General features: G+C 47.9%; 1 protein-coding gene across 1 annotated transcript in view; it reads left to right on the top strand.

Moving 5' to 3' along the window:
- The window catches only part of LOC144144302 (neprilysin-1-like), a 205,113-nt gene that overhangs the window by 164,815 nt on the left and 12,483 nt on the right, over positions 1–27,815 (top strand). Inside the window, exons 17-18 of the mRNA XM_077675682.1 lie at positions 20,462–20,592; positions 21,141–21,206. Of these exons, the coding sequence (XP_077531808.1) occupies positions 20,462–20,592; positions 21,141–21,206 (197 nt within the window). The remainder of the gene's footprint in view (positions 1–20,461; positions 20,593–21,140; positions 21,207–27,815) is intronic.

Genomic DNA, 27,815 nt, shown 5'->3' with positions numbered 1-27,815 from the left:
AATGCAGCAATCAACGTATGAATGGGTGTGCTTTTTTCCACACTCCTTTCTATTAAAGGTTCTCTCTCTCTCTCTCTCTCTCTCTCTCTCTCTCTCTCTCTCTCTCTCTCTCTCTCTCTCTCTCTCTTTCAGTCCACCCCGACTCTCTCTTTCAGTCCACCCCGACTTTTGCCGATGCGCGAGCACATCCCGAAAATGTCACCTGAACGCCATACCGTTTCATGACAGTATTCAAATTGTGGGATGTTTTGTGCATGATAAGGCAGAACTTGACGTTCCTTATTCTCGAGTATTTTCGGCTTTCATTTTCTTTAGCACCACGTCCACCGCTGCTGACACCACCGAATTCGGAAATCCTGCCTCCTCTAATCTTGCAATCTGTGAATTAAAGTTTTCGCACTTTGTGCGTGCATGACCTTTTGACAGCTGACGCGATGCACTGGGTAGCAGCTATCGCCCGGTTCACCGTTTTCTAATGCGCCGATTCGTACGGCAACAATTCCTTTTGGGACCTTGGGTTATATTTCCAGCAGAGATGGCTGTCACAGAAGGTTATGGCGATGTCTAAAAACTGAATCGTGCTATCATTTGTTAGCTCATGCGTGAAGGTTAGATCTTTGCCATGGCGCTGAAAGACCTGAAAACCATCTGCGATGGCGTCGTCATACTTTGAATTGGATCGCTTTTTTAAAAATACAAAAAAAATCATCAACGTAAAGAAAAAGAGTGAGAACCTGGTCACTGCCAAGCCCTTCGCTGACTGTTCTGTCAAATTCAGATAAAAAAAACATTGCACAAGAAAGGAGCAACACAGGAACCTATGCAAATACCTTGTTTCTGCAGGTATTGGCCTTCGGCAAACTGAATAAAAGTAGATTTGAGGCAAATTCTAGCAGCTCTAAGAAACTATCTACTGTCAGCCCGGCTGAATTCTGAAAAGCTACTTCGCCATTGAATTCAATACATTTTCTAACAGCCTGAAACAATGGAGCGTGAGGGACAGAATGACATACTGACGGTGGCTGCTTGTTGCCCGAATTCTTTCATACAAGCAACCACACCAGTGTTGTTCTTTCAACGGGCAGTGTGCTGATTTTAAGACTGCAATGAGTTTTCTATCACTGTTGTTGACGAAGCAACAGCAACGCACTGTTGCTAACAAAAAGACTGGGATAGAGAGACTGAAAAGTGTTATTGTAACACTGTGGCGGCTGAAGCACGCTTTACCAGGGCTCTTCACCGGGCAAGAATGGTCTGTCTTCGCAGCAAGCACTAAGCACACCAGCAGTGATGCTGAAAACAATGACAATTAGTCCACCTCCAACAGCACGGTACGACAGTGGCTGTGAAGGACAGTCTCAACTTATCACTCACCGAGTGCAAACAATACGTGCTGAACCAAGCCGCGCTATCGCAATCTACCACGCAACTGCCAACGCAATCAGCAATGTTTAATTGACCCACCAGAGCTTTATATTCAAAGTTGAGGCGTGAGCAAAGGCAGTACAGCCCTTACCGTCAGATCTGTCAGCAGTGCATTGCGCCACATCACTCGCGTCACATGAAAAGCTGACAACTCAAAATCCAATCGCCTGCATTCATCACGTTGTCAGCACTCTGTACACATTCAGCACTCTGTCCATTCATGTCCAGGTGGCAACTTGAGGAAGAAACCCCGTTGGGGTCTGGATTTGAATATATGATGATGCCGAAAAATGTTTCCCTGTGGGAGTGTGTTGACGGTAGAAGACATTGGTAAGAAGACATTGGTAAGAATGTTGACGGTAGAAGACATTAGTAAGCCGAGCAATTAGGATCCTCGTTAGGTGTATATAACGATCGTTCCTATAATTTGACATCCCAGAAAGCAGCCAGAGCGCCCACTCCTTCATGGCTCCATCAAGTAAACACAACCCCAGCTTCGCAAGGCACACAGGAAGCTGGAACACTGAGGTCTACTTGATGCGGCAGCTCTGCTGTACCGATTCCTGACCAGGAACGAGCCAACTCTTCCCGTTAAATCCCTTTCGGGAGCGAAAGTTTTGGTTCCATGTGAGCAGCGACAAAAATGCATTGCAGCGCCGCCATGCGAAGGAGTGTCTGCTGTTGAGACACTGGTTGTGCGTTAAACTTTAACTGTATGCATATTCGTTGGCTCGCCTGATTTGATGCGCTCTTGGTATGAAAAAGGAGCGAACGGTGTCGCTTCGGCTGCACGTGTCGCGCCTTTTCAAAGCATTCTCGCCGACAAATGATGAACGTTGTAATTAGCCAAGAATGATGTGTTGAACCAGTGGGCCTTTTCGTTACTCCTTATCATGAACTCAAGCACGCGACACGCTTCATTCAAACAAGGCCTGAGCATGTGTTGGTCTACTGTTAAGTCCCATATTGTCTAGGAAGCACAACGATGACAGAAGGAGGAGTGACAATGAAGAAAACCATGCACCTAGAGATAGCAACCAGAAATTCAGCCGCTCACCGGGGCCACCTTTGAAAAGATGTGCAACATGCGCAGCCGAAGCGACACCGTTCAATAACTACCCACTTCAACAGTGTATCAACTCAAGGGCGCAAACGCGCAGTTAAAATAGGCCGCGCTGCCTTTCTCTCAACAGCAGGCGTACTTTGGCAGAATGGCGCTGCAAGGTGTTTTGGTTGCTGCTCGCGTGGGATCCTGAGTTTTGACCCATACAGTACACATTCAACTAAATAGAATGCTTATCGACTGATTTCAAAGAATTTCACAAGAAACTAATGCACTCAGCTAATGACGAGCCTATCGCATACACACGGTCTACGTAGTGAACGAGAGTGCGAAACTGGGCGAGTCGGTAGGAATCCATGCATTAATCAAACCAACGCAAAGGACGGGACACGAGTGTCTGTGTCCCTGTATGTTTTCACTCGTGTCCCGTGCTTTACGCTGTTTTTATTAATGTTCTACGTAGCCCAGAAGCCGCACAGAACAGGACATCTGCTTTACCCCAACGACCATGCACTCTGACTGCTTGAACACTCTTTACACGCACAAGAGCTCACTGAATCAGCCTAGAACACACCCAAGCCAGATAGTGGTCTGGACTGGGTCACTCACTAATATTTCAATATACGGCAATCAAAACTACTATTGCCAGCTGTTAAAGGTTTTTGTGTGTACTCATACAGCTGCATAGTGTTGCTAAATGCATATCCTTGGCCTGCACGATCACACCACCAGCGCCCGCACACAAAATAGAACTCCGGTGGTGTAAAAAAATTAGTGCTCTTCCACTCTGTGAAGAAGGATTACCTGCGGAAGAAAACACGTTTGCTCGTAATTTGCGATTGAGCATACTTCCTAGCCGATTGCCTGAATGAAACTTGGAAGGACCTGAGCTTCTGTCTCGTGGATAAACATGGAACTGTCTGTATTACTCCCGCGTCGCACGCATGTTACTGTTCGTGTGACACACCAACCCAATCCGCTCGACCACTGAGAGGACACCGGGCAAGTTGCATTGGGCCGTTTGACGTCCACGTTTAAACCTCCCGCCAGCACAACGGACATGTCATCAGTAAGGGCATGAAACCTATAGCTCTGCGTGCACGCCCCCCCCCCCCCCCCCCCGCCCAAGCCGGCAACCGGTTATGTGTGCGGTCTTAGAAGTGAAAGAGCCCGTCGAAAATGTCACTCTGAAAACCTTGTAAGCTGAACAAGTGATATTGCCTCACGTCGGCGTTCCAAGGGAACAAGTTGCCGTTCACTCTGGAGGGACTCGCACCTACTCGACGAGCTGGAACTAGAGGACTCAACTGCGGCGGCAGCGGCTTTCTACTGTTTTCGCGCTTAGTCGCGCTATACTGCTCGGGCCGACGCTTCTTCAATTCCCACTCTTCCTCCAAGCAAACGACAATCGTCCGTCCCATAGCGAGTTTTAAAGCTGGAAGGTCTCGAACTTTATTTTCGTGGACAAACATGCGACTATCCGTTTCCCTACCCCGTCGCAGGCACATTACTGTCTGCCTAACACCCAACCCAGACCGAAACCGCTCGATTGCGGAGGAGACATGATACATGCACGTGTAAATCTCGAACCAGTACAACGGGCATTATCGGTGGCGGCATGGAGCCCAGCTGTGCCTGCGCATGCGCGCCCCCCTTCTCTCCCCACCCCGCAACCCGTGCACGCATAAACTGGGAACCCGTGATGGGCGAGCTTAGGCGGGAAATACACCGGCGAAAATGTCGCTCGGAAAGCCTTTCAAGTTGGAGAAGAATTATGCGCTCACGCCGGCGTTCCAATCGGGCAAGTGGCTCTTAGGTACTCAGCAAGGTGGAAGTTGAGGCGGCCATGGCGGCGGCCGCTTTCGGTCATTTTTACGCTCATTCGTGCTTTTGTGCGTTCTCCTCGATCACCTGATAACGGCGCTACCGCTGTTGTCAGCCAATAGGCCGATAATGCAACTTGTGAAAGAAGCATCGGCGGTGGCGAGGGGAATAGCAGTTGTGACAAAGTGGCCCATAGCGGCGTCAGTAAAGCGGCTTGAAACGCATACTGCTTCGCAGTTGGACAAACTTTGGCGCAAGTCTGCTGCTTAAAACTGTTGGTAAGTGCAGGTATGGCGTTTTCAGCCAAATAAATGCTGCCTGCGGCCGTCTGCAGCAATCTTCGTAGATGGCTAGCTCGTGAGCGTTTACACGAAAAGGTACAGTTGCTATTGTTGCAGTCAACGCATGCTACGGCGCACCACAAGGATTTATTTTGCTCGCTTCATGATAAATCACGGTCGGAACTTTTAGAAACGAGTCGCGCACAAAATCGCTCGTACAGCGCATCGGCGTCAGACCCTGGTCATAGTCGTGGCAGCAGCGAGAACGCACACAGAACTCTCCGCTTGCTGGTTTGTCGCTCGTTTATCCACTTCGGAAGCTTCGCGCATGAATGACGGCATCAATTTTAACAGCAGAGCTGTTTACGTTTCTAGTTCCGTCGCATAGCGTTACCACTACCAAGAAAAACTCCTGGGCCATCTCCCCTAACGTGAAACCTGCGGAGGGGGAAATAGTGCTGCGTTTAAGTGTATTCAGAGATCGGCGCGCGCTGATTGGGCGCCGGGGAAGCGCCGGTGGCAGCAGGAGCAGTAGCGCGCTAGCTAACGTGGTCGCGCGCTCTCTTGCGTTGAACCGATTTTAAGCAATTAAATAAGAGATCGACTGGCCGTAAATTGTTTTCGTCTCACACGCCGCAGCATGCTAAGAAGTGTGCTTTACAGGAGAAAACCTGACGTTTGAGACCAATTTTAAGGCGGCATTTATCAAATATCTGTTATTAATGCAATTAAATCCTGATTATTACTGTACTTAAATTAGTTTAATCATGGTTGTTTATTTTAAACCGGCTATCCACTTTAAATTAGTTTAAACCATGTTAGTTAATTTTGAACCGATTTTGTCCATTGTACTCTTGCTTTTTGACCATCGTTTGGCAGCTTGATTTACCGTGGCGACAGGAGAAGACGACAGCCCGAGCCCCTAAAGTGCTTCCCCCCTAAACGACCGAGCGTGCGTGAGCGTGCACCTCCTGGGGAGAGCGGCCAGGCTTGCGCGTGGGCTTGCGCTGCGTGAGAAGCTCGCAATAGCGAGCGCACGTGAGCGCGCGACTCGTGAGGAGCGCCCGGCGGCGGCGAGCTCGACCTTCGAGAAAACTCTGGCCAGCATTCGTGGCGTGATATCTCGCGTGTTGTTCTCCTCGCCAGTTCACGTGCGTTTGCGAGGCCGGTTGCAGCGGGTTCTTGCGCGTGCTAACGTGGTCCACTCTGGGCTGCGGACAAAACGATCCGGACCTGCCGTCGTAAAGAACTTTCAGCGCAAGTCGGGAAATCCATGTGAGGGGCAACAGCCGGGTCTCCGGCGAAGGGAGAGGGGCCGTCAGATCTGCTGTCTGTCCAGACTTCCGCCACTAGTACAAGCTCCGCCAATTTTTTCAAACACATTCCCGCACACAAAAACCACGACTGGACAGCCGTCACCAAAACCATCCCCTGGGTTTGCTTGCTGCCTCGATATTGCGGCACTTTGGTCTCAAACTAAGCGCCGTGCCGTCGTCACAAAGAAACGCTTCGTGGATTTGCACTTCGATTCAAACAGTCACAAAATAGTCGGGACGTAATACAAGTCGCCGCAACTAGGCCTCGCCATTTTCCTCCGCTTCGCTTCGCTTGGGCAACCGCCATGCGGTTGAGCATAGCCTTCATTGGCTGAGCATAGCCCTGATTAGCCATTAGGAGGTCGGCAGGAACCAATCAGGGCGTCGGGTGATGACTGGCAGATGGCTACATTCTTGCTGAACCGGCAAAAGTTGAAATTGAGCTAACTGTGGGCCGTAGCAAATTGTTATGCCGGGAGGCGTGGCGGAAGGCCAGGCGCATAGCATTTGCTTGATCGGAAAGTGCTCGCGGACTAACCGTCTTCGCCTCCACCGCTTCATATTTTGACAGCGGAACGGTTGTAGCTGGCCGCAATGTGTGGCGCGTAACGCGTGACGCATTAGAAATACCAAGAAAATGCCGAGCGCTCGTGAGCACATGCCTAACAGCGGCCGCCGACCGTCCTCGGCACGCGCAGTGGTTCTGGCAAAAAAAAGAAATTGGCCGCGTATCTGCTCCTTCCTTTGCAAATATCGTCAAAAGACGATAGTCTTTGTAGACATTTGCAATGGAGATGCCCCCTTTGCTTTCCCGCTCACCTCTCATGCTGTTCTTGTACCGTCGCGCTCATCCCAAGGTAAACACACCAAGGGTTTGCTCAAGGTGATTTCAATTTACCGCGTTCCACTGCTACAGGCCGGGTTCCTCGATGCCAGCGCTGCACTACGGCGGAGACGCGCGTGAATCGAGGCGGCCGACTTGAAGGTTTATAGAACCGCGTGGCCGGGCTTCACGTGCGTTCCAAGAAGAACATGGAACTTACCTAGTGGAACCTTTCGTTGCTTTTGCCGCGTGATTTTTCATATGCCGCCTGTAGGTGGCGCGGGCAACAGCAGGTGGCGGTTGGTTTTCTGCAGTAGATGTAGAATATCATTTGCTATCGAAAAACGTAGCATCCATGAATTTTTTAATAAAGGAACACTGTAAATATCCCTTGTGTTTGAATTTGCGGTCTTATATTTGCGCAATGTCTTGTTCATGTTCAACAAAGTTGACAAGTATGAACACACAAACCGGGCTTAGACGCTCACATTTGGCTGTGAGTATATAAGACTATTGCGCAGTGTACAATTTACTTTGGCCGGGTGGCTGAATCGAGTCACAGACAGACAGACGGGCAGACAGACAGACAGACACACAGACAGACCATAATTTCTGGGTTTAAGTTGCCCAAGAAAGACTATCGTCTTTAAAAGAAAGAACTGACGAAAACCACGAGAAGCGAGAAAATGCCGAGCGCACCTGTGAGCGCGTGCCTCGCGGTGACCGCCGATCGTCCCCGGCTCGTGCAGTGGCTTTAGCAAGAAAAATAAATCTGACGAAAGCCAAGGGGAGCGCCTCGCGTTGCCTAGCAACCAACAACGCTACAGCTGGCGCAACACCTGCATGTGTAGTGCACGCACGCGCCACCGCTGCGCCCCAGCTGTCGCCAAGCGCTACCGCGCATGTAATGCTTGGCATGAGGAATACGGCGATATCGATGCATGGGACGATGACTGCTGCTAGTACAATGCAAGGAGACGAGGGAACATGTAAATGAACAATTTCAAACTTGTACAAATGCGTGCTGATGTGTGTCCTTCAGTGCTCACGTAGAAAGAAATCATGCAGCTTCGCTATGGTTCGAGCCTTGCGCGACTGAGTGCGAGCTTCACTAGTTTTTAGGTGGCGTGTATTTGCCCCTGGAAAAAAATGTTCTCCTGGCAATCCATTCTTGTTGGGAAGTGAAGCCGACTTTAAGAAAATTGGTGTAAGCTTAGTTTTGCAAGCTGGCTTTCCCACATTGTTGAAACCTACTGTGTTCACTTTGGCACAACCTTTCCCTTCGGCCACCCATTCGCCTCGCGCGCTTCATATTTTGATATGCGATGGCGTATACTGTCCCTCAAAGAATGTATTCCCAGCAATGCATTTATGTTAAGAAGTGAAGCTTACTTTAAAAACACGGACCACCGATTTTTGTTGCGTATATGTTCTCTAGCTCATAGGAAAGACAGCGTTTTATATAAGCCGGTAACCACAAGCAGTTTATAAACAAATTGGCGGAAAAAATTTTTAATTTGGCACCAAACGTTTTGAAATCGGAAGGGTGGTGGTTCGTAGTGTAGAAACTTGACACTATGTACAATATCTGTCCCGGTCACGTGACCTGCAAACCTAGCAGCTACTGTAACAGCGCTTATTCACTTATTGCAAACCTCTTAACGCAAGTATTTGTATAAGTTTAAATTGTATATGTATTTTTAAACGTTATTTTGAAAATAAGACACACCGCCCGCCACCGCTGGGTTGCTCTCAGTGCGGCTAACTGATAGCGTCCTCGATTAACATGCACCGGGGTTGCCTCCAACACCGCCACGGTTCGCAGTGCCCCACGACGGTGTGCACCGGCACGGTGCATTGATCGAGGACAAACTGAGCGGTCCTACCCTAGCGCCATCTCTTCGGCTGTGAAAGCAACTCACTAAAACGTTCACAAGTGGCTAAAAAGCACCGTAATATGTCACAGCGCCACTAGAAAGTTGTATTTATTAAAATGTAACGATTATATGTACACGCGAGCAGTATCCGTCACACATGCGCGACAACGCACTTCACCGCTTCCAAAAACTTTTCTTTCATCCATGCCTACAAGCTGCTTCTCATCTTCGTTCTGAAAGTCATAACGCGAGTGCCTGTGATGTTCCGCCCTTCCGCTACAGCAAACCATGTAGGTCTTCGTGGTCTAGGCACTCCAGTGTAATTCAATCGAACGAAACGAATTCAAAGCTCCAACTGGCTGGCCATGCATTCAGCCTTCTTTGCAGTACACGAAGTTCGCGTCCTCATTTTCAATCTCCGGCCCTTATTAACGCCAGTTATGAGCCCGTCGCATCGCTGTCTGATTAATTCGCAAGAAATTCATGCTTGTCAGCAACAATATACAGCCCGTTCCGCACTCACACAAGTGCACCGATGTTACAATTCACTGTACCGATGCGCCGTCGCTGCAGCAGACGGCGGAGAAAGCCCCTTCGCCGGCGTCGTCCGCGATGCATCTCGGGATTGCACTCCGTCGCACCGTCAACTCTCACGGTGCGCGAGGGGGCAACGAAAAACTGCCCCGCGACGGTGCGCCCCAGTTTATCGAGGACAGATGGTGCGCACCGGTGCGGTTTATCAAGGATGAAAAAGCGCACCGGTGCACACCGGTGCGCACCGGTGCGGTTAATCGAGGATGCTATGAGCCTCCATGTCCAGAATGAACGGCAGCGTTCAGTAAACAGACCCAGTAAAGAAGCTTTGACGATTCTGCCTGAGTAAGGGGCATTTCTGCTGCCGAAATATTCGATTTCAGTTTTCAAATACGCCAAAGGCAGCTTAAAAAAATAAAGACGCACCCATGGAGAACCGAACTGCCGATTTCCGCAACGTGAAGCCAGATTCTACCTATCGTCCATCCCAACAGATGGCGCCTTCGTGCAAGATAGACTAGTGAATTAAAGGGACCCTGCAACACTTGCCATCGACTACTAGTAATGTAGTTTGGGATAAAGTCTATTGTCCCAGAAATCTCCTCCCGCAAGAATTATGAAAATAATTAACGAAACTACGCGCGATGAGAAATCGCGCATAATCATTCCCTCTCAACTCGACCGCGGACAAGGCGACGAAAGCTGAGCGCTCTCTCCCGGAGAGGGGGGCGGCTCGCGGCGTTCTCTTCGGCGGCCTTCGATATATCACATGCCGGGTAGTTTTATCCTTTTCTCCGCAACGCGGAGGGGCCTATTTCCCGTCTGGTGCCACAAAAAAAGCAGGCATGGGTGCCTGCTCGCAAGTGCGCGCTCGGGCTTGTAGGTCGTTTTTGAAGCAATAAACGTTTTTAGTCGAGTGGTCCCGTTGAAAGGGAAGCATCGAGCTCATCACTCAAGTTCCGCGCGCACTCAAAACACAAAAGAAACGGCAAAACTGTGCCTACAGGTTCAGGCATAAAAGAGGTTCGTACACAGCGATGACGACGACGGAAATGGGAGACTCTAGCCGCGAAGTTGACCAGTGACAGTCGATCAGGCAGCCATGGCCTATGTGACGTCCCTTAGGCCATGCCAGGGGTTGCATAATGAGGACAACTGAAGAGAGAGCGGTTGGTTTTTCCGCGTCTTTCACATCGATTTGCGAGCTCACCGCTTCACGTGCACGTGTAGTATTTGGCTCAGGTATTCCTGGCAGTGTAATCTAAACGTTGCGCAGGTTTACTTGCACTTCTCAAAGAGTGTTGCAGGGTCCCTTTAAAGAAACACGTAAAGGAATAAGAAAGCCTGCGATTCACACATTTTTTTAGGCGGGGACAAGTTTTTGAATATTGGTTTTCATCTCGCATACAGACAAAAGTATGTTGCGCGCTACTGTATGTCATGGTTGCCAGAATTATTTTTGGGAGCACTCATACGGCTCGTAGACCTAACAATTTCGATTTAGAAATTTGTAGGGTGTTATCAGCAAAACCGTTACTCGTTAAGGTGCTTTAAGGGATGCACTTTCATTTGGGGTAGAGAACATATATATACTCGCCAAAAATCGGTTATCTGCCCCTCTAAGTATATCGGTGCAAGCTTGGTCCTTGTAAGCTGGCTTCCCCACATTTATTTTTATTTATTTTATTTATTTCCGATTTCGTTCAGACATACACTGTCCAGGATGAGAGGGCTAAAGGCAACAAGCTGCCTGACTAGGGCCCTGACACCCAAAGTCCTTGCACTGGAGCAATAAGCAGCGAAATGACCAGTTCACTGGCAAGAAAAGCAACACAAGCACGATCATTCAAGCGTTACGAGGCAAGCTAGCAGTTCGTTATACAATAAGTAGCAACAAATAACGAGGCAGTAAAACAATGACGCATGCAGATGCGTTTTACATAATGTTTAGCAGATAATTTTAACATTTCTAATAATGTTTTATACGTGGCATACAAGTTTAACGATTTAAGGAACGATAATATTTCAAGTTCAGTCAACGGGGTAAGAAAGATAGAACCGACTGGCTTTGTAAAAAGGTACTGTTCTAGTTCTTTTCTTGGTCCGTGTGATAGGGGGGATGCGCCAGAATTCAAGAAGTATGAATTGAACTTATCTGCTAGTGACTCACCACTGTATTCAGTACCCTTAAAGGTAAGTGTACTGGGGATTTTATCGTTAGACTTCCCGATAAGAGAATGCAATGCGCGCCAGATTTTTTTTTTTTTTGAATTTTTAGATATAGCAGCAAACTTGTTGGTATGATAAGTAATTCTTGCTCTTCTAAGTTCAGAGTTTAATTTATTTCTCAACTTTTTGTATTGCCTAAATAAAGCTAAATAGTTAACCTGAATAAACTTACGATATAATTTATCGCGAGCTTTGTTTTTCTTGTATAGCTCTTGCGTAACCCACGGTTTTCTGGATATTTTGTACTTCTTTGCAAGTCGCAATGGAAATGCAATGTTATAGCACTGCTTCACTTTACTCAAAAATACATTGTACGATTGATTTGGGTTAGCTTCGCTGTAAACGTCATCCCAGGTCACACTTTCTATCAAGGCACGGGAATCATGAATGGCATCCTTGCTGTAGTTTCGACAAGGAACTACAGTGTCGTTGCCGTTTCTGGTCTGCTTATTAACTTGAGGAAAGAAACAAAATACTGGCAGATGATCGCTTAGATCAAAGGCCATGATTCCTGAAAAAATTGAGTTATTCTCGAAGTTTGTGACACATAGATCAATTAGGGTGGCACTTTGTGGAGTAATCCTTGTAGGTGAGCAAATAACATTTGAACACGAAAAAGATTCAATTAGATCCAAAAGTTTTTGACATTGAGCACTAGGCGTTAGAACATCTATATTGAAGTCGCCAACAAGAACAATTTGTAGATTTAACAAGGACACATACTCGAGAATAGTGCTAACATGCACAACAAATTCCTTAACGTCGCCAGACGGAGGGCGATAGATTGAAGCGATAAGTACTGCGGCACATTTAATAGTGATGGTCTCAAAGTGAACGCTAACATAGGAGAATTCAGACAACACTTCATAAGAAATACCAGCCTTAACATAAATTGAAGACCCACCACCCTTACGATTATTTCTATAAACCCCTTCCGACTTATATCCTTGTAGTTTGACAGCATCATATTTATTTAAAATTTAACCAAGTCTCTGTGAAAGCCAGAAAATCAAACGAGTGAGTTAGCGAATCTAAAGCAGTTTCAAAATCAAACACTTTGTTTTTCAAACTTCTTGCATTAACGTGGAATATTGACATGTTGTTGCTGGCATTTAAACGGCGATTGTGTACAGCAGAGTTAAATGACGTACAGTCATAGTACGTTGGTTCGTGGGAATCGAACATTGAAAAAAAAATAAAAGAACACCGCGAGCTCAGCGAATCTTGTCAAGATCCGCCTCACATTCAATTTGAACCACGCGTGCGCCAGTTGCCTTGCGCACAAACAACTTCCCTTCCTTCTGCCATGCGAACTTATAATGCTTTTCTTGGGCTTTCAACTTCATCATCCAGAGCAGAGCTTTATTGTGTGACGTCAGATTGTCGAGGAAATGTACTGCTGTGTTTGCCGCCTTTAGTTCTGCCTTCTTTGCCATCCACTCGTTCCTTGTTACGCGTGACACAAAGCGAACCAGCACAGCCGGTGCTTTTTCCGGTTTGGAGGGTAGCCTGTGTAGGCCTTCAACGACAGACGGGGTCAGTTCAGCAAGCACTGGTTGTTATGGTATCGATATGTGGTTTCCACGATAATGTGGAAGTTAGGTGCATGTCAAGATAACGGTAAGATTGTTTAGCTTAATTGTTGTTTAGCTTAATTGTTTAGCTTAATTATATAATGGGGGATCCTCATTCAGATGTGAGACGCGCATTAATTTACCTTTATCTGAATTTAGTTCCATCTTCCAATTTTCGCACCAAGACATAATGTTGTCTAAATCTTGCTGTAGATTCAACTTGTCATGGTCATTATGGATTTCGCGATAATTGACGCAGTCGTCTGGATATAAATGTATACGTGAGAAGAGACACAGCAGGGTAAATCATTAATGTAAACAAGGAAGAGTAATGGTCCTAGGACAGAACTTTGCGGTACACCAGACGTCACTTCAATTAGAAGGAAATCATGGTCATGAAGAGTTACATACTGTTCACGGTTAGTAAGAAAGCATTCAAGCCATGTTAATATTTTGGCGTCTAAATTTAATCTACGGAATTTTGTCATCAGTAATGGGGGGTTAACCTGGTCAAACGCCTTCCGGAAATCAAGAAAAATGTAATCTGCTTTTGAACCTTTATCAAGTATGCCGTGCAAGGAAAGAGTGAAAAGAATTAACTGGGTTTCACATGAGAATGATCGACGGAAACCATGTTGAGCAGAAGAAAAAAAGCCGTTTGATTAAAAAAAACTTGAATATTTGAGTGTACAGTACGTGTTCCATAATTTTACATGGTATACAGGTCAACAAAATTGGTCTATAGTTGTGTGGTGAATGCCTTTTGCTATTAGATGCAAGGCATCTCTTACACTCGGCCTGTCCCTCCATGCGGCGTCCGTCCGCAACCCTCTTCCTTTCCCCTCGCCCGCCAGCTGCGTTAGCACGTTCGCCTCGCCATGCCAGCTGTGCGTTAGTGCGCATGTGTGTCTCTCTCTCAGTCCGTCCGCAACCCTCCTCTTTTCCCCTCGCCCGCCAGCTGCGTTAGCACGTTCTCCTCGCCATGCCAGCTGTGCGTTAGTGCGCATGCGTGTCTCTCTCTCATCACTACCTCTCGCAGAGCGGCTATATAACCGCGGTATCTGCAGCGAGCTCCTCAGTCGCTCCGTCAGTCGCTCTTGCTGCTACTGCTCCGACTGCTGCTCCGATGAGTTGAAATGGACACTAACATGCCTGCTACCGCGTAATTGGAAATGTACGTGTGATTGAGCATCATTTAAGGTTCGCTACACTTCAACCCCATTTGGGTAACCAACATAACGGAAACGCGAATGGAACCCCGTGAGATGCCTGGCATCACCCCAGGGTTCCCCTCGCGGAAGGTGGTGGTAATTTTTTTATATTGCCGCGAACCATGCAATGCAGCGAACCATGAATTGGGTTTGTTTATTTATATTTTGCTTTTACCGCCCGGCTGCGCCGGTCTGTGTTATCTGTGTTGTTTATGTGCCAAGAGAAGCGCGTGTTCCATTCTTTCTTTCTATGCCGCATGTGTTATCTGTTCTGATACGGAGAGCGTTCCGAACTAACGTGAACAGCCTAGAATAATCTTCTTTGTTCTGGATGTAATACGACGGTTCCAGAAAAACTCGCGCCCGAAGATAAATTCCTGTGGAGCCGACGCCTCGGCATTCGACTACCTACGCTCGCATGTGCACGTCACTTTGTTGACTGCTGCTTCGCCGCCTGTGTATTCTTGGAGTTGTTAGGGGAGCACAAGTTCGCTCCAATAAACTTAATTTTCCTGAAGACAACTCTGTCGTCTTTGGCTTCGTGACAATATTGCGGGACTACTTTGCCTATTTTTCATTGGCGGGGAATACGATGCCATGGTGAAGTGATTTTTCAAATAGCTTACTTAGAAAGAGAGAAGAGTGCACTTTAGCCTGCTTCAGAAATTTAGAATGTATGCTATCAATACCGCAGGACGATGATATTTTGGGGGACTCGATTATCTTCATGATACCACAGGGCTCAATAACAACAGGAAACATAAGAGTAAATTCATACTCAAAAGCATCACAAACTACAGGGACATTCGAAGGCAGGCAAAATGCACGGGAGAAAGCTTTATTTAACAACAAAGCACCCTGTGCGGGCAGAACAGGCTCACCAGCATCGTTCAGCAAGGGAATTGTGTTGTCTTTTCGGGTTAACAGCATTCCAGAACTTTTTGGGGTCATTTGACAACAAGTTTGGTAACGTAGCAGTTATAAAATGCTTTTTAGCTTCACAAACAGCCTTGTTATATTCCAGTTGCGCTTTGCGGTATATCTCCCAGCGATCGGTCGTGTTACATAGCTTTAGCCGAACAGCCGCTTATTTTTATTGCATAGGCGCTTCAACGTGTTGTTAAACCAAGGTGCTCCCGGGTTCGATCGAATAAATTTTATAGGGACATGCGCATCGGTTAATTCGTTCACATTGCTCTGAAAGAGGTCCCTGTACACTCCGCTGTTCAAATTCTGTTAAATATGCACCAAAATAACTACACATCTTCTGGTTTATTTTCTCGAAATCTGCCTTACTGTAATAGCAGATTTTTTTATGGCGTCAATACACTACGCGGGATGGTGACGTCAAGAAAAATTGCAACATGTAGTGATCGCTCAACCCGCGCAGGTATGAAGGACTAGTTGCAAGTTCTGGGTGCGTTGATGGAATTAGATCTTATGTGTTGGAGCAGGCACCAGTACATCGTGTGGGTTGCTTGACCAATTGAGTAAAGTTAAAATACGTGCGTAAATTTAGGAAGCTTTGGCCGGCGGTTGAAAACGGATCAAGCACAGAGTATAAACCGGACCAGCAGATGTTCGGAAAATTGAAATCTCCCATCAAAACAATCGGCAAAGAATTATAACGGCATACAGTGCTATTAACAAGGTCATGAAGATCATCAACAAAGGCTGAGGAAGCATCAGAAGGACGATAACAGGCACCTAAAATTATTTTTTTGCATTTAAGTGTACCACAGATGCGTACGCTTTTCAAGTTGGAAGTCCCGTTTATACGAGTAGACGGAATGCTCTTAGGTACGGCTGTCAACGTACCGCCACCGGTCCTACCCTCCCTGTCGCAGCGGTAAACATATTCCTATTCTTTATTTCCTTAAGAAATCTCGCTGCTGCGCACTTTCCCACTGAGTCATGTCTCAGTTAAAAAGATTAGGTCGGCGTCGCGTGAACTTACGGCAGAATTAAATTGATCCCGCTTGAGCATGACACTTCTTATATTACCAAAAAGGACTGAAATAGGCGCCCCTGAGTAATTGTTATGTCCGAGTATTTGACAGCTACGACCCTGAGAAGCTTGTCTGATGATTGGCACGTGCCCGAGTATTAGGTGCCGGCCCTGCACCAGAACTCGCATTTCCTTGAGTGAAAACACGAGGCATGGTGTTCTGATGTGCCTCCTTCACGCTATCGTTCTGCTTATCATAAACGTATGTTGTGCTGCCTACGCTAAGCTTTGTGTATCGTATCTTAAATTATGGCGATTGTGGGAATGCTTTCCACAATGCTATTAGTTTTTTACGAGTGTGCCTGGTACCAGGTGAAAAGCCTTCCGCAACTGATATATTGCAGTCCTTCAGTTTTGTTCGCTGTGCAAAAACCTTCTCTCTTATTTTGAAATTTGCGAACTTCACAATAACAGGCCGGCACTTCTGTTCACGATAACGGCGGCCGAAGCGATGCGCTGGCTCGATTAGTTTATGGTCAATTAAGAGATCTAGGTGTTCTCTGAATATGTGAACAATCCTTTCTTCCGTTTCCTCCCACGCCTCCTTAGCATCCGCAATTCCATAAAAAATGAGGTTATTTCATCTACTTCTGTCTTCTAGCTCGTCTAGGCGGTTACTGAAATCGTCGCTCTGTTCTATTTCGCTTCCAATTGAGTCTTGTACAGACTGAACGTTTTCTTCAGTGGGGTCGAGATCGTTTGTCGGGACCTCAGTTCTTGCTACACGTTCGTCAACGGCTAGAATTTTATGTTCCAGGGCATCTTGCGCAATTCTGACATCGTTCAAACCCTTCAAAAGGGCAGCGTGACCTTGCGTGAGCTCAGTTTGCACCTTTGTTAATGTTTCTGACTGGCGTTTGTGATGCCGCAGATGTTGTAGTATTTCTGTCTGCACGTCTGATGCAGGGGTCGAAGTATTTTTAGCGTCTGGTGTTTGTTTTGGGGGACCAGGATTGGGCTCGACATCGCCATGGCAAAGTAACATCATAACAAGCACATCAACGCATTCTTCTTGGGCATGGGAACAGCAACAAGAGCCGGTTGCTAGACCGCTTGGCGTACAGGGAGTAAGATTTACTAACCTGCACGAAAGAAAGGTGCGACGTGTCAGCCATGCTACAGTCGAATCTCGATACAACGAATTTCAAAGAACCGCTAAAAATAGTTCGTTATTTTGAATAGTCGTTATAGTAAAAAAATAAAACAAATTTGCGGTAAAAATTGTGAACGTAACAAAATCATCTACCTAACTTTACTGGGAACACGTGCACAATCGCGTTAGCCTCTAATGCGGGTCTGGATGCACGTTTATTTTAAGAAATCGGTGTTCTTTGCTTGAAGTGGGCCACTCAACTGCTGCAAGACGAACGATTCGAAGCTGTCCACGTTTTGTGCACCGCATCTGTGGCATTGGTGCACCTGCTAAGAAAAGTGCGCATTTTTGCTACGCACCCGCCGCGGTGGCTCAGTGGCTAAGGCGTTGCGCTGCTGAGGATGAGGTCGCGGGTTCGATTACCGGCCGCGGCGGCCGCTTTTCTGATGGAGGCGAAAAGCAAAAACGCCCGTGTGTACGAGATTTCGGCGCACGATAAAGATCCCCAGGTGGTCAAAATTAATCCGGAGCCCTCCACTACGGCGCGCCTCATCGCCTGCGTTGCGTCGGCGCGTTAAACCCCACAATCATTTTTGCTACGCACTGCAAAACATCGGCGTTAGACACGGTTCCTTCGGCTTGGCTTGCGGGCCCTGTCTCAGTGTCGTCGTCGTCGCTCTCGGCGTCCTCGTCGCTGGTTCCGTCATCGCGACGAACGGTGTTGACGATGTCTTCAGTCGTCAGTTCAGCAGACGTGCATGCTTCATCGTCGCACTGCACGTAATCTCCAAAGGTGACTGCAGAGTCCACGTCGAGCTTTTCTGAGACTCCATTGCATGCCTCGCATTCTTCACTGTCTGGCACCATGTGTTCGGCTTCAGGTGGCGTCTCAAGTAGGCCGGCCTTCCTCCATGGCAGTTCTCGATGGTTGTCGCTGTCACGCTCCACTAGCCCCCGGCAATCATTTCCGCGGCCTGTCGCACATTGATTGCGGTCGCGACCTTCATTCGAAGGTTAATCAGGACTCGCTGAACGAGGCGCCTCCGGTGGTTAGCCTTCACGCTCTTTATGACCCCTTGGTCCAGCGGCTGCAGCAGGGACGTGCAGTTTGGAGAGAATACCTCCAGCCGAACATTTGTGAGGCGAACGTTAACAAGCTGTGCCGAACAGTCGTCCACGATAATGAGGATCTTTCTGTCCACCCTCCTCATTTCATCGTCCACCTTGAGCAGCCATTCGGAAAACAGCTCTAGGCCCGGGTGCCACCGAGGTAAAGGTGGTTGCTAGATAGGGTGAACCCCGCGCCCTGCGCGGCCGGTGGGAATCCCGCATGCTGGAACGAAATAAAGGTTATTCTCTCTCTCTCTCTCGCGTAATCCACGCGCGTGAATTGGCTCGGTAATCGCAAGGCAACAAGACCAAGTTTTTCCTTCAGCAAGGCTTCTTGTATTTTTCGATGACCAAGGGCGTGAGCTTTTTAGTGCCTGTGGCATTGCAGCACAGCAGTACAGAAACTCGGACTTTCGTCTTCTGGCCGCCTTTGCAGCTGCTTCCCTTAAAATGCATAGTCTTGTCAGGAAGCAAGACCCCCCAAGCGCAGGCGATGGCGATAGAGCTAACGCGCATTTATTATATTGATGATGATAGTTGTACATGCCCACCATTAGTCGTTCACACCAACACGAGTAATTTCGTATACTCGGAATTCGTTATTTTGAAGTTTTGTTTTATATGACGATGATAAAATTCGATACGTTATTCTGAAATAATCATTGTTCTGAAATTCGCAGTAGCGAAATATTTTTACGTGGATATTAACGGGTATTTCGTAGGGGATTTTCAAAATGTTCGTTATTCTGAAAAAATTTTTAATCTGAGGTTCGCAATAATGAGATTTGACAGCAGTTACGCCGCTCCCATGCCCACTGAAGTGGTTCCACATCGAGGGGCGCTTTAATTAAATCCGGCGCAGATAGGGCAGACTCCAGCGATGTTGCTGTTGTAATAATGCCAGGGGTCCTTGCGCCTGCGCAGCTTGCACTTGAACGATGGAAAACACTGTCGTCCCTTTGTGGCGCCCCCAGGAATTCCTTCGACGGGAAGGCGGTGGCCACTTCGTGGTGAAAGCAGGACAGCAACGAGACCAAAAGCTGCACGAAAGAAAGGCACGACGTGTCAGCCATGCCAGCAGTTACGCCGCTGCACGCCAATGATGCGTGGCGTACGTTCAGAGATTGCGTGCTTAGATGGTGTACCCGGTGCTCAGCGCGCATTCAAAGGGGTCATGCAGACAAAACACAAGTTTCGTTCATTTCAAAGATTGCCTCGTTAGAGTCATACTGACACCGCTTTGAACGTAGACTTCGCTCAAATAAGCTATATAATGAGGATGAAATGGAACGGCCATACGACCCACTATATAGCTCATTTACCGCAACAGAACACGTCATATGTGTCAGCTCTGCGATTGGCGGAGGCCGGCAAAAGCAAACGCAAATTAGGCAGAGCTTTTAAGCTTTGCCGAACGAGCTATTTGCGCTTAAATTTAGGGCACATTCCTTTTATATCAGTAAGAGTGGTGGGACAAGCAGTGGAAGTTACGAAAGCTAGCGTAAACATAGAAGTATGAATGCGTACTGCTGTTGGTATTGCACGCACTGTGCTTCGTTTAGATGCACAGCACTGCGGGGCTTTGGGGTGGTCTCAGACGACACTGGCCGATTGGCCTAAGCGACGGTGTCGTACGTGACAATATTTGTCGCGCGAACACCATGCTTTACAAAACGATTATTATTGTCTACCTTAACAAAAAGAATCCAGGTACAAATACGGTCCAAAACAAAGCAAAGGCAGAAAACGGCCCGCTATGGTATGTTGGCGCCATCTAGGTTGACTAACGATAAACAAGGCTCCGCAGCAGCTTGAACACCTGTTGTTGTGATGTCATTACATAAGTCATGAAAACTCATGATTTGGCGGGAGAATCAAAATTTTAACCTAAATAATTTCTCAGTGAGCAAAGCATCGTTTGCTTCAAGACAAGCGCGGGGTACCTATAAAACACGAAACCTTTCGAATAAAACAAACTTGTATTTTGTCTGCACGCCACTTTAAAAAGATGTTTTTTTCTCCCATACCTGCCGACTGCATATGCGTTGTACTAGTGACGTAAATGTGCTTCCGTGTGCCGCCGCCTGACGCAGGCCGGCAGTTCGACAAGGACGGCAACCTGCAGCCGTGGTGGAACAACAAGACGGTGCAGACGTTCCGCGAGAGGGCCCAGTGCATGGTCGACCAGTACTCGAGCTACGTCCTCGAAGACGTCAACCTCAACGTGAGCCGCTTCTGGGCGTCATTTCACGCATTCCAATCCTGCACAACCGAGGAAGGTTCTCGCGACGAGTTGCCTTCGCCCGCGTCTGGTTTGCCGGTTGCCGCGCGACATTCAGGCTAGACGCTGTATGAAGTGTAACTGAGAGAGAAAAGGGGGAGAAACGGGGTGTTTGTGGCCTGGGGCTCCTGGCAGTGAGCCTGGTGGGAATGGGGATGGGGTGAACGGCACAGACTCACGGCTCTATTTTGCTCGTCCGAGAGCGTTTTCAATTCGACAGTGCGCACTGAGAGCCAGCGTAGGGGTGCGAAGGTTCCACTGTATCCCAGGGACGGGTGCATGAAGAGCAGTCGGGCGCGCCACGTGCTGTGCTGAGCAGCAGGGAAGGTAGCGGCCGGGGCCACCGTTCACCGAAGACCTCTGGCGCTGGCAAAGTGTTGATCGTGAAAGTGCTCCGCTTGCATGCAAATTTGCAGTGCACAACATCACTTTCGGTGATTCGGGGGCATCCGAATAGTCTTGGCGTTCAAAAACTGCTTTTCCGTTTTCAGGTAAACGGGAAAATGACCCAGGGTGAGAACATCGCTGACAACGGGGGACTCAAGCAAGCATACAGGGTACGTAGCACTATCGTGCGGCTCGCTGGCTGCTCTTTTGTCTCGTATGCCCCGTTGCTATAAATGCCGTCGTGACCGAAGGGTGGTTACAAAAATAAATCATCGAACTTGCGGCTCGAGCGTGGGACTGGGATAGGTGTCCAGTCGGGGCGAGCATCGTGAAGCCAAGCAGAACGAAGAAGGGAAAACTTTTTTTACAGTATTCACACGATTCTCAGGGAACATGGGGCTCCGCTTCTGGGCCACTGGATTAAATAAACGGGTTCGGGTGCACACACCTGCCTCCTTCCCAGGAAAAGTGGATGCACCAATCATGAAAGTCGGGACGCTGCAGGGTGCCACGCGGTAGGAAGAACAGCGCGTCGTGGCTGAAAAGAAAAAAAGGAACCTCTTGAAAGCGGGAGAAGCCCTGCTGCGGTCCTGCCTGCCCAGTCCACCAACTTCCTCACGGTGGGAACGGCACAGCGCGGCCTCCCACTGCTCGAATGTTGTGTTGCGAATAATGGGGGCTGATGGTGTGTTTTGGCAAGCCCACGTGGTGTGGTACAAAGTTGAATGTTCGCTGAAGTATGGTCATGTTGGTGAATGTATTGTAGGGTGTAACTCGCCAGGCTACAGCCTCCCCGAGCTTTTGGTGCGCTGGTGGGTAGGCACATCTGCACGGCACTGCTGCTGAATAGGATCCTCGTGCTTTTTTAGTAGACGGAGGGCGGATGTCCAGATGCGACCATTGCCGTAGTTTCTGCATGCCTGTTGGGTAAGATAATCCTGCACAAGAAAAACGAAAAGCTCCCGATCAGGCAGGGAGTATGACAGGAAGATACCATCTCGCCAATACTATTCACAGCATGTCTGGAGGTGGTATTGAAGAAGCTTGACTGGGAAAACGCAGGAATAAGGATAAACGGGGAATACTTCAGGCATTTGAGGTTTGCAGACGATATAGGCTTGCCCAGTGAGTTGGCAAAGCATATACAAAAAATGCTTGAGAAACTGCGATCAGCAACCTCGTCCGTGGGGCTACAAAAAAACATGAATAAATCTAAAATAATGATAAACAAACATGCCCGAAGCGCCCTCTCCCGTTTAGGAAACGCCGCGCTAGAACAAGTAGAAGCATATAACTACATCGAACAAGTTGCCAGTGCGGACCCATACCACGAGAATTGGTTGGATTGGAAAAATATTTATTGTGCCTGCAGTTGAAGTCCAAGTTAAGAAGTCATATTTGGCCAATGTCGTTCTCGCTGTCGCCACCAGGGTTAGAGGCCCCTGGAACGTCGCCGGGCTGCGAAGACTCCTGTCTGGACAACGCCACAATGACCCGCTGGACGGCCTCGAGTTGGAGGTCTTGGTTGTCGGATCGCTTCGCCTCTTCAAAGGCGGGCGGAAGTCTTCATGATGTAGAATCTTCGGGAAGTTGAGACAGTCCCAGACGATGTGCTCGAGAGTCGTGGGCGCTTTGCGACACACCCTGCACGTACCGTCGGGGTATGCCTCCGGGAAGATCTTGTGCATGAAAGCCGGGCTCGCGACCGTTCTTGTTTGGTGCTGCCTATACAGGGTGTCCCAGCTATCATGCACCAAAATTTAAAAAAAGCGCAATGGCGTAACTCGAACAAAACCTAGTGCGTAATTTTTGCGGACAGAAGCGGACAGTATTTTTTTCGTTAATGATACTTAACTACTTCATTGTAATTAATTATCTAACTCGAGAATTACTGTCCTAATCACTGAAGTGTCAATGAGGCACTTGTAGGTACCCACGAGGGGCATCTAACTGCGATATTTTCAGCGACGAACTAATTGCGTACTCATTTATTCTCACAGATAAAGAAAACCCGCGAAATATGAAAAATACCACGCGACGGCGCTTTCGCGCGCATTGTAAAGAACGTCCCCAAATAACAATAAAACTGCGCAAAAGGACGGGACGGAAGAAGAGGACAACAAACCAGGCGCAGACTCACAACTAAATTTATTCAGAAACAGCCTACGCACCTATATACCCTTCCGTGCACATGCGCACAGTCGCATGCATTTAATCACCAGGACGCGTTTAAAAATTCATACTCACTACAATACAAAGATAGTGACGCTTCGCTAACGCAGTTATCACCATTTTTTCGTATATGAAAGGCCTCTATTAGTTCCCTTGCCACCTTTTCCTTGCTCCGGCCCAGCACTGTGGTTTTTTGCAGTTGCGGCTTGCAGGACTTGTTTTCACAGTTCTTGCAGTGGTGCGGAAGGTGCGAGCCAGTTCCATTCTTTATTGACAACTGGTGCTCTCTTAGCCGGTCGTTTAAACATCGGCCAGTTTGGCCAATGTAAACCTTCCCGCATACAAGCGGAATCATGTATACAACCCCAGTTGCGCAACCCACATACGGTGTGGTATGTCCCTTCAGGCAGTCTTTTTTGTTGTCCGGTCCTCTCAGGATCTTGGGGCACAAACTAGCCAACTTCCGGGGGGCAGAGAAGACTACCGGCACTCTGTGCCTGTTGGCTACATTTTTGAGGTTGTGTGCCACCCTGTGAACATAGGGTACAACCACCGGGTTTTTGCGCTTAGGGGTGTCCGTCGTGTATGCGGCCCTGCCCTTCACCTTCTGTAGCAACGACTCGGCTACCGCTGTCAAAACGACCACAGGAAAGCCAGCCGTCTGCAGCCTGGCAACCTGAGCGACGAAGCTCTCTTGCACCCTGTGATGGCATGACTTCGTCAGAGCACCTTGTAGACAAGAACACGCAATGGCCCTTTTAACAGTCTTGGAGTGCGCGGAACCATACGGAAGCAGGTCTTTCCGCACTCTTGGCTGGTACAACCAACAAACGTAGTCTGATAAAAGCGTCATGTTAATATCTAAAAACTGCAGGCAGTCATTGTGAGGCAGCTCATGGGTGAAAGATAGACCTTTCCCCAATCGTCTAAACTCGCCTAAAATCTTGTTAGTAGTGTCCAGGTTAGTTAATACCGGTGATGCCTTTACAAAAACCAGGAAATCATCGACATATCTAAAAACTTTAAGTACTATTTCTTCGTCAAGGTCACGCTCTAGATTTCGATCAATACTGGCCAAGAAAATTTCACAGAGAACAGGCGCCACGCATGATCCTATACACACACCCCTTCGCTGCACGAACAACTCGTCCTTAAAAGATACAAATGTAGACTGCAGATAAAATTCAAGCAAAGTCATAAAATTGTCTACAGTCAAGCCACAGGCATTCTGGAAAGAAACAACGTTACCCTCCTCAATGCATTCTCTTACAGCAAGGAATCATTCTTTGTGCGGTATAGAATAAAACAGATCGGTCACATCCACCGAAAACGCAGAGCCGACAGGCGGGCCTTCTTTCAAAAACGAGACAACCTCCAGTGAATTTTTGGTCGCGAAAGGATCCTGCAACTTAAGTGCACTGAGCTGTCTCTGCAGAAACCGGCTCACGTGGCACTGCCACGTACCTCTCTCGCTAACAATGGACCTAAAAGGAAATTCATCCTTATGGGTCTTAACAGTGAAAAAAATATTAAGGCTACCGCTTTTACATCCATTAATCGACTTTGCAAGCTTATCAAGAGACAGTTCCTTGCATAAGGCCACAGCACTTGCTTTTACCTTCGAGGGCACCGCCTTCCTAGGTGAGAAGTTCTTTTTCACAGCTTGAAGGGCCTTTTCACAGTACGCTCCAGAAGGAAGGACAACGAACCCTCCGTCCTTGTCAGCTTGCAGCAACACAAGGTCGTTGTTCTGGAAGTACTTCACGACGCCTTGAGTAGACCCCGCAGGCGCTGTAGACCCCTTACTCACTGCCCTCCTCAAACTGTCCACACCCTCCAGCAGGCACCGTTCGCGATCTTCATCGCGACCTTCAGGTAAAAGCAAGTGCTGTGGCCTTATGCAAGGAACTGTCTCTTGATAAGCTTGCAAAGTCGATTAATGGATGTAAAAGCGGTAGCCTTAATATTTTTTTCACTGTTAAGACCCATAAGGATGAATTTCCTTTTAGGTCCATTGTTAGCGAGAGAGGTACGTGGCAGTGCCACGTGAGCCGGTTTCTGCAGAGACAGCTCAGTGCACTTAAGTTGCAGGATCCTTTCGCGACCAAAAATTCACTGGAGGTTGTCTCGTTTTTGAAAGAAGGCCCGCCTGTCGGCTCTGCGTTTTCGGTGGATGTGACCGATCTGTTTTATTCTATACCGCACAAAGAATATGATTCCTTGCTGTAAGAGAATGCATTGAGGAGGGTAACGTTGTTTCTTTCCAGAATGCCTGTGGCTTGACTGTAGACAATTTTATGACTTTGCTTGAATTTTATCTGCAGTCTACATTTGTATCTTTTAAGGACGAGTTGTTCGTGCAGCGAAGGGGTGTGTGTATAGGATCATGCGTGGCGCCTGTTCTCTGTGAAATTTTCTTGGCCAGTATTGATCGAAATCTAGAGCGTGACCTTGACGAAGAAATAGTACTTAAAGTTTTTAGATATGTCGATGATTTCCTGGTTTTTGTAAAGGCATCACCGGTATTAACTAACCTGGACACTACTAACAAGATTTTAGGCGAGTTTAGACGATTGGGGAAAGGTCTATCTTTCACCCATGAGCTGCCTCACAATGACTGCCTGCAGTTTTTAGATATTAACATGACGCTTTTATCAGACTACGTTTGTTGGTTGTACCAGCCAAGAGTGCGGAAAGACCTGCTTCCGTATGGTTCCGCGCACTCCAAGACTGTTAAAAGGGCCATTGCGTGTTCTTGTCTACAAGGTGCTCTGACGAAGTCATGCCATCACAGGGTGCAAGAGAGCTTCGTCGCTCAGGTTGCCAGGCTGCAGACGGCTGGCTTTCCTGTGGTCGTTTTGACAGCGGTAGCCGAGTCGTTGCTACAGAAGGTGAAGGGCAGGGCCGCATACACGACGGACACCCCTAAGCGCAAAAACCCGGTGGTTGTACCCTATGTTCACAGGGTGGCACACAACCTCAAAAATGTAGCCAACAGGCACAGAGTGCCGGTAGTCTTCTCTGCCCCCCGGAAGTTGGCTAGTTTGTGCCCCAAGATCCTGAGAGGACCGGACAACAAAAAAGACTGCCTGAAGGGACATACCACACCGTATGTGGGTTGCGCAACTGGGGTTGTATACATGATTCCGCTTGTATGCGGGAAGGTTTACATTGGCCAAACTGGCCGATGTTTAAACGACCGGCTAAGAGAGCACCAGTTGTCAATAAAGAATGGAACTGGCTCGCACCTTCCGCACCACTGCAAGAACTGTGAAAACAAGTCCTGCAAGCCGCAACTGCAAAAAACCACAGTGCTGGGCCGGAGCAAGGAAAAGGTGGCAAGGGAACTAATAGAGGCCTTTCATATACGAAAAAATGGTGATAACTGCGTTAGCGAAGCGTCACTATCTTTGTATTGTAGTGAGTATGAATTTTTAAACGCGTCCTGGTGATTAAATGCATGCGACTGTGCGCATGTGCACGGAAGGGTATATAGGTGCGTAGGCTGTTTCTGAATAAATTTAGTTGTGAGTCTGCGCCTGGTTTGTTGTCCTCTTCTTCCGTCCCGTCCTTTTGCGCAGTTTTATTGTTATCATGGAACACCAACTAGCCCAACAACGTGCTGTCCCCAAATAAGCTGATTGAAAGCAACTGTTTCGCCTGTCACCCGCCCGAAGATACAGCGCATCACCTTGATAATGGCATGCATGGAATCAGCAGCAACAGCAAGATTCGTGAGGCGCGTGTGCAGATAAGGCACAAACTCGGTCGCGATTTATTCTTTCTTTCTTTTATTTATTTCATTCTGGCTAACTCAGAGGCAGCCTGTTTGAGGGCACTGCTTTACGATGTGGGCTAATGCGCGCGGAGGTGCCGTCACGTGGTATTTTTTCATATTTCGCGGATTTTCTTTATCATTCAGAATAAATGAGTACGCAATTTGTTCCTGGCTGAAAATATCGCAGTTAGATGCCCCTCGTGGGTACCTACAAGCATAGAGTTTCTTAGTAAGTATACTAGAGAGGAAACTGCGCCTGGTAAGCCATGTCGTCGTGGGGGTTCATGGGAAGGCCCCCCTTTTTGGCTTGGGCTTGGCAAGACAATTGGATTTTTTACCGGTTTTTTTGGATTTGCTTTGTTCACTATGCATTAACACGTTTACGAGCTACAAGGAAGCCGAAATCCTGCCTGTTCTGCGGTAGCTGTGTTCGGTGAAACAGCAGGCAGTACGTGATCGCACCTGACGTTGCTATGGTGGCTATGGTGGCCACCAAAACGTTGCTTATGACGCAGTGGAAGGACGTATGACTGAGCGGGTAATATGCCGCCGCGAAATTTGTAGCCGACGAGAAGAAACAAAACGTACTTCGACGAAGACAAGATACGACGGATACGGGCGCTTGTATGCGTCCTATCTTGTCATCGTCCACGACTGTTTAACGCCACGTTTTCTTTTTTCTTGTTAACTAGCTGACGGTCGGTGCACCGGTTCACCACGCAGGCAAAGTTTTCAGGAACGCGCAAAAAACTTTCCAAACTCTTCAAACAACTTCTTATTTAGAATAATGGTAAAATTAATAAAATCAGTATCTAATGAGTCCCCCCCC

This window comes from Haemaphysalis longicornis, unplaced genomic scaffold, assembly GCF_048455015.1.
Source record: "Haemaphysalis longicornis isolate Haplotype H1 unplaced genomic scaffold, Haemaphysalis longicornis Haplotype H1 scaffold_7, whole genome shotgun sequence".
Lineage (NCBI taxonomy): Eukaryota > Metazoa > Arthropoda > Arachnida > Ixodida > Ixodidae > Haemaphysalis > Haemaphysalis longicornis.
Note: the sequence above shows the minus strand (reverse complement) of the source record. Positions and strands in the feature narration are given on the sequence as shown.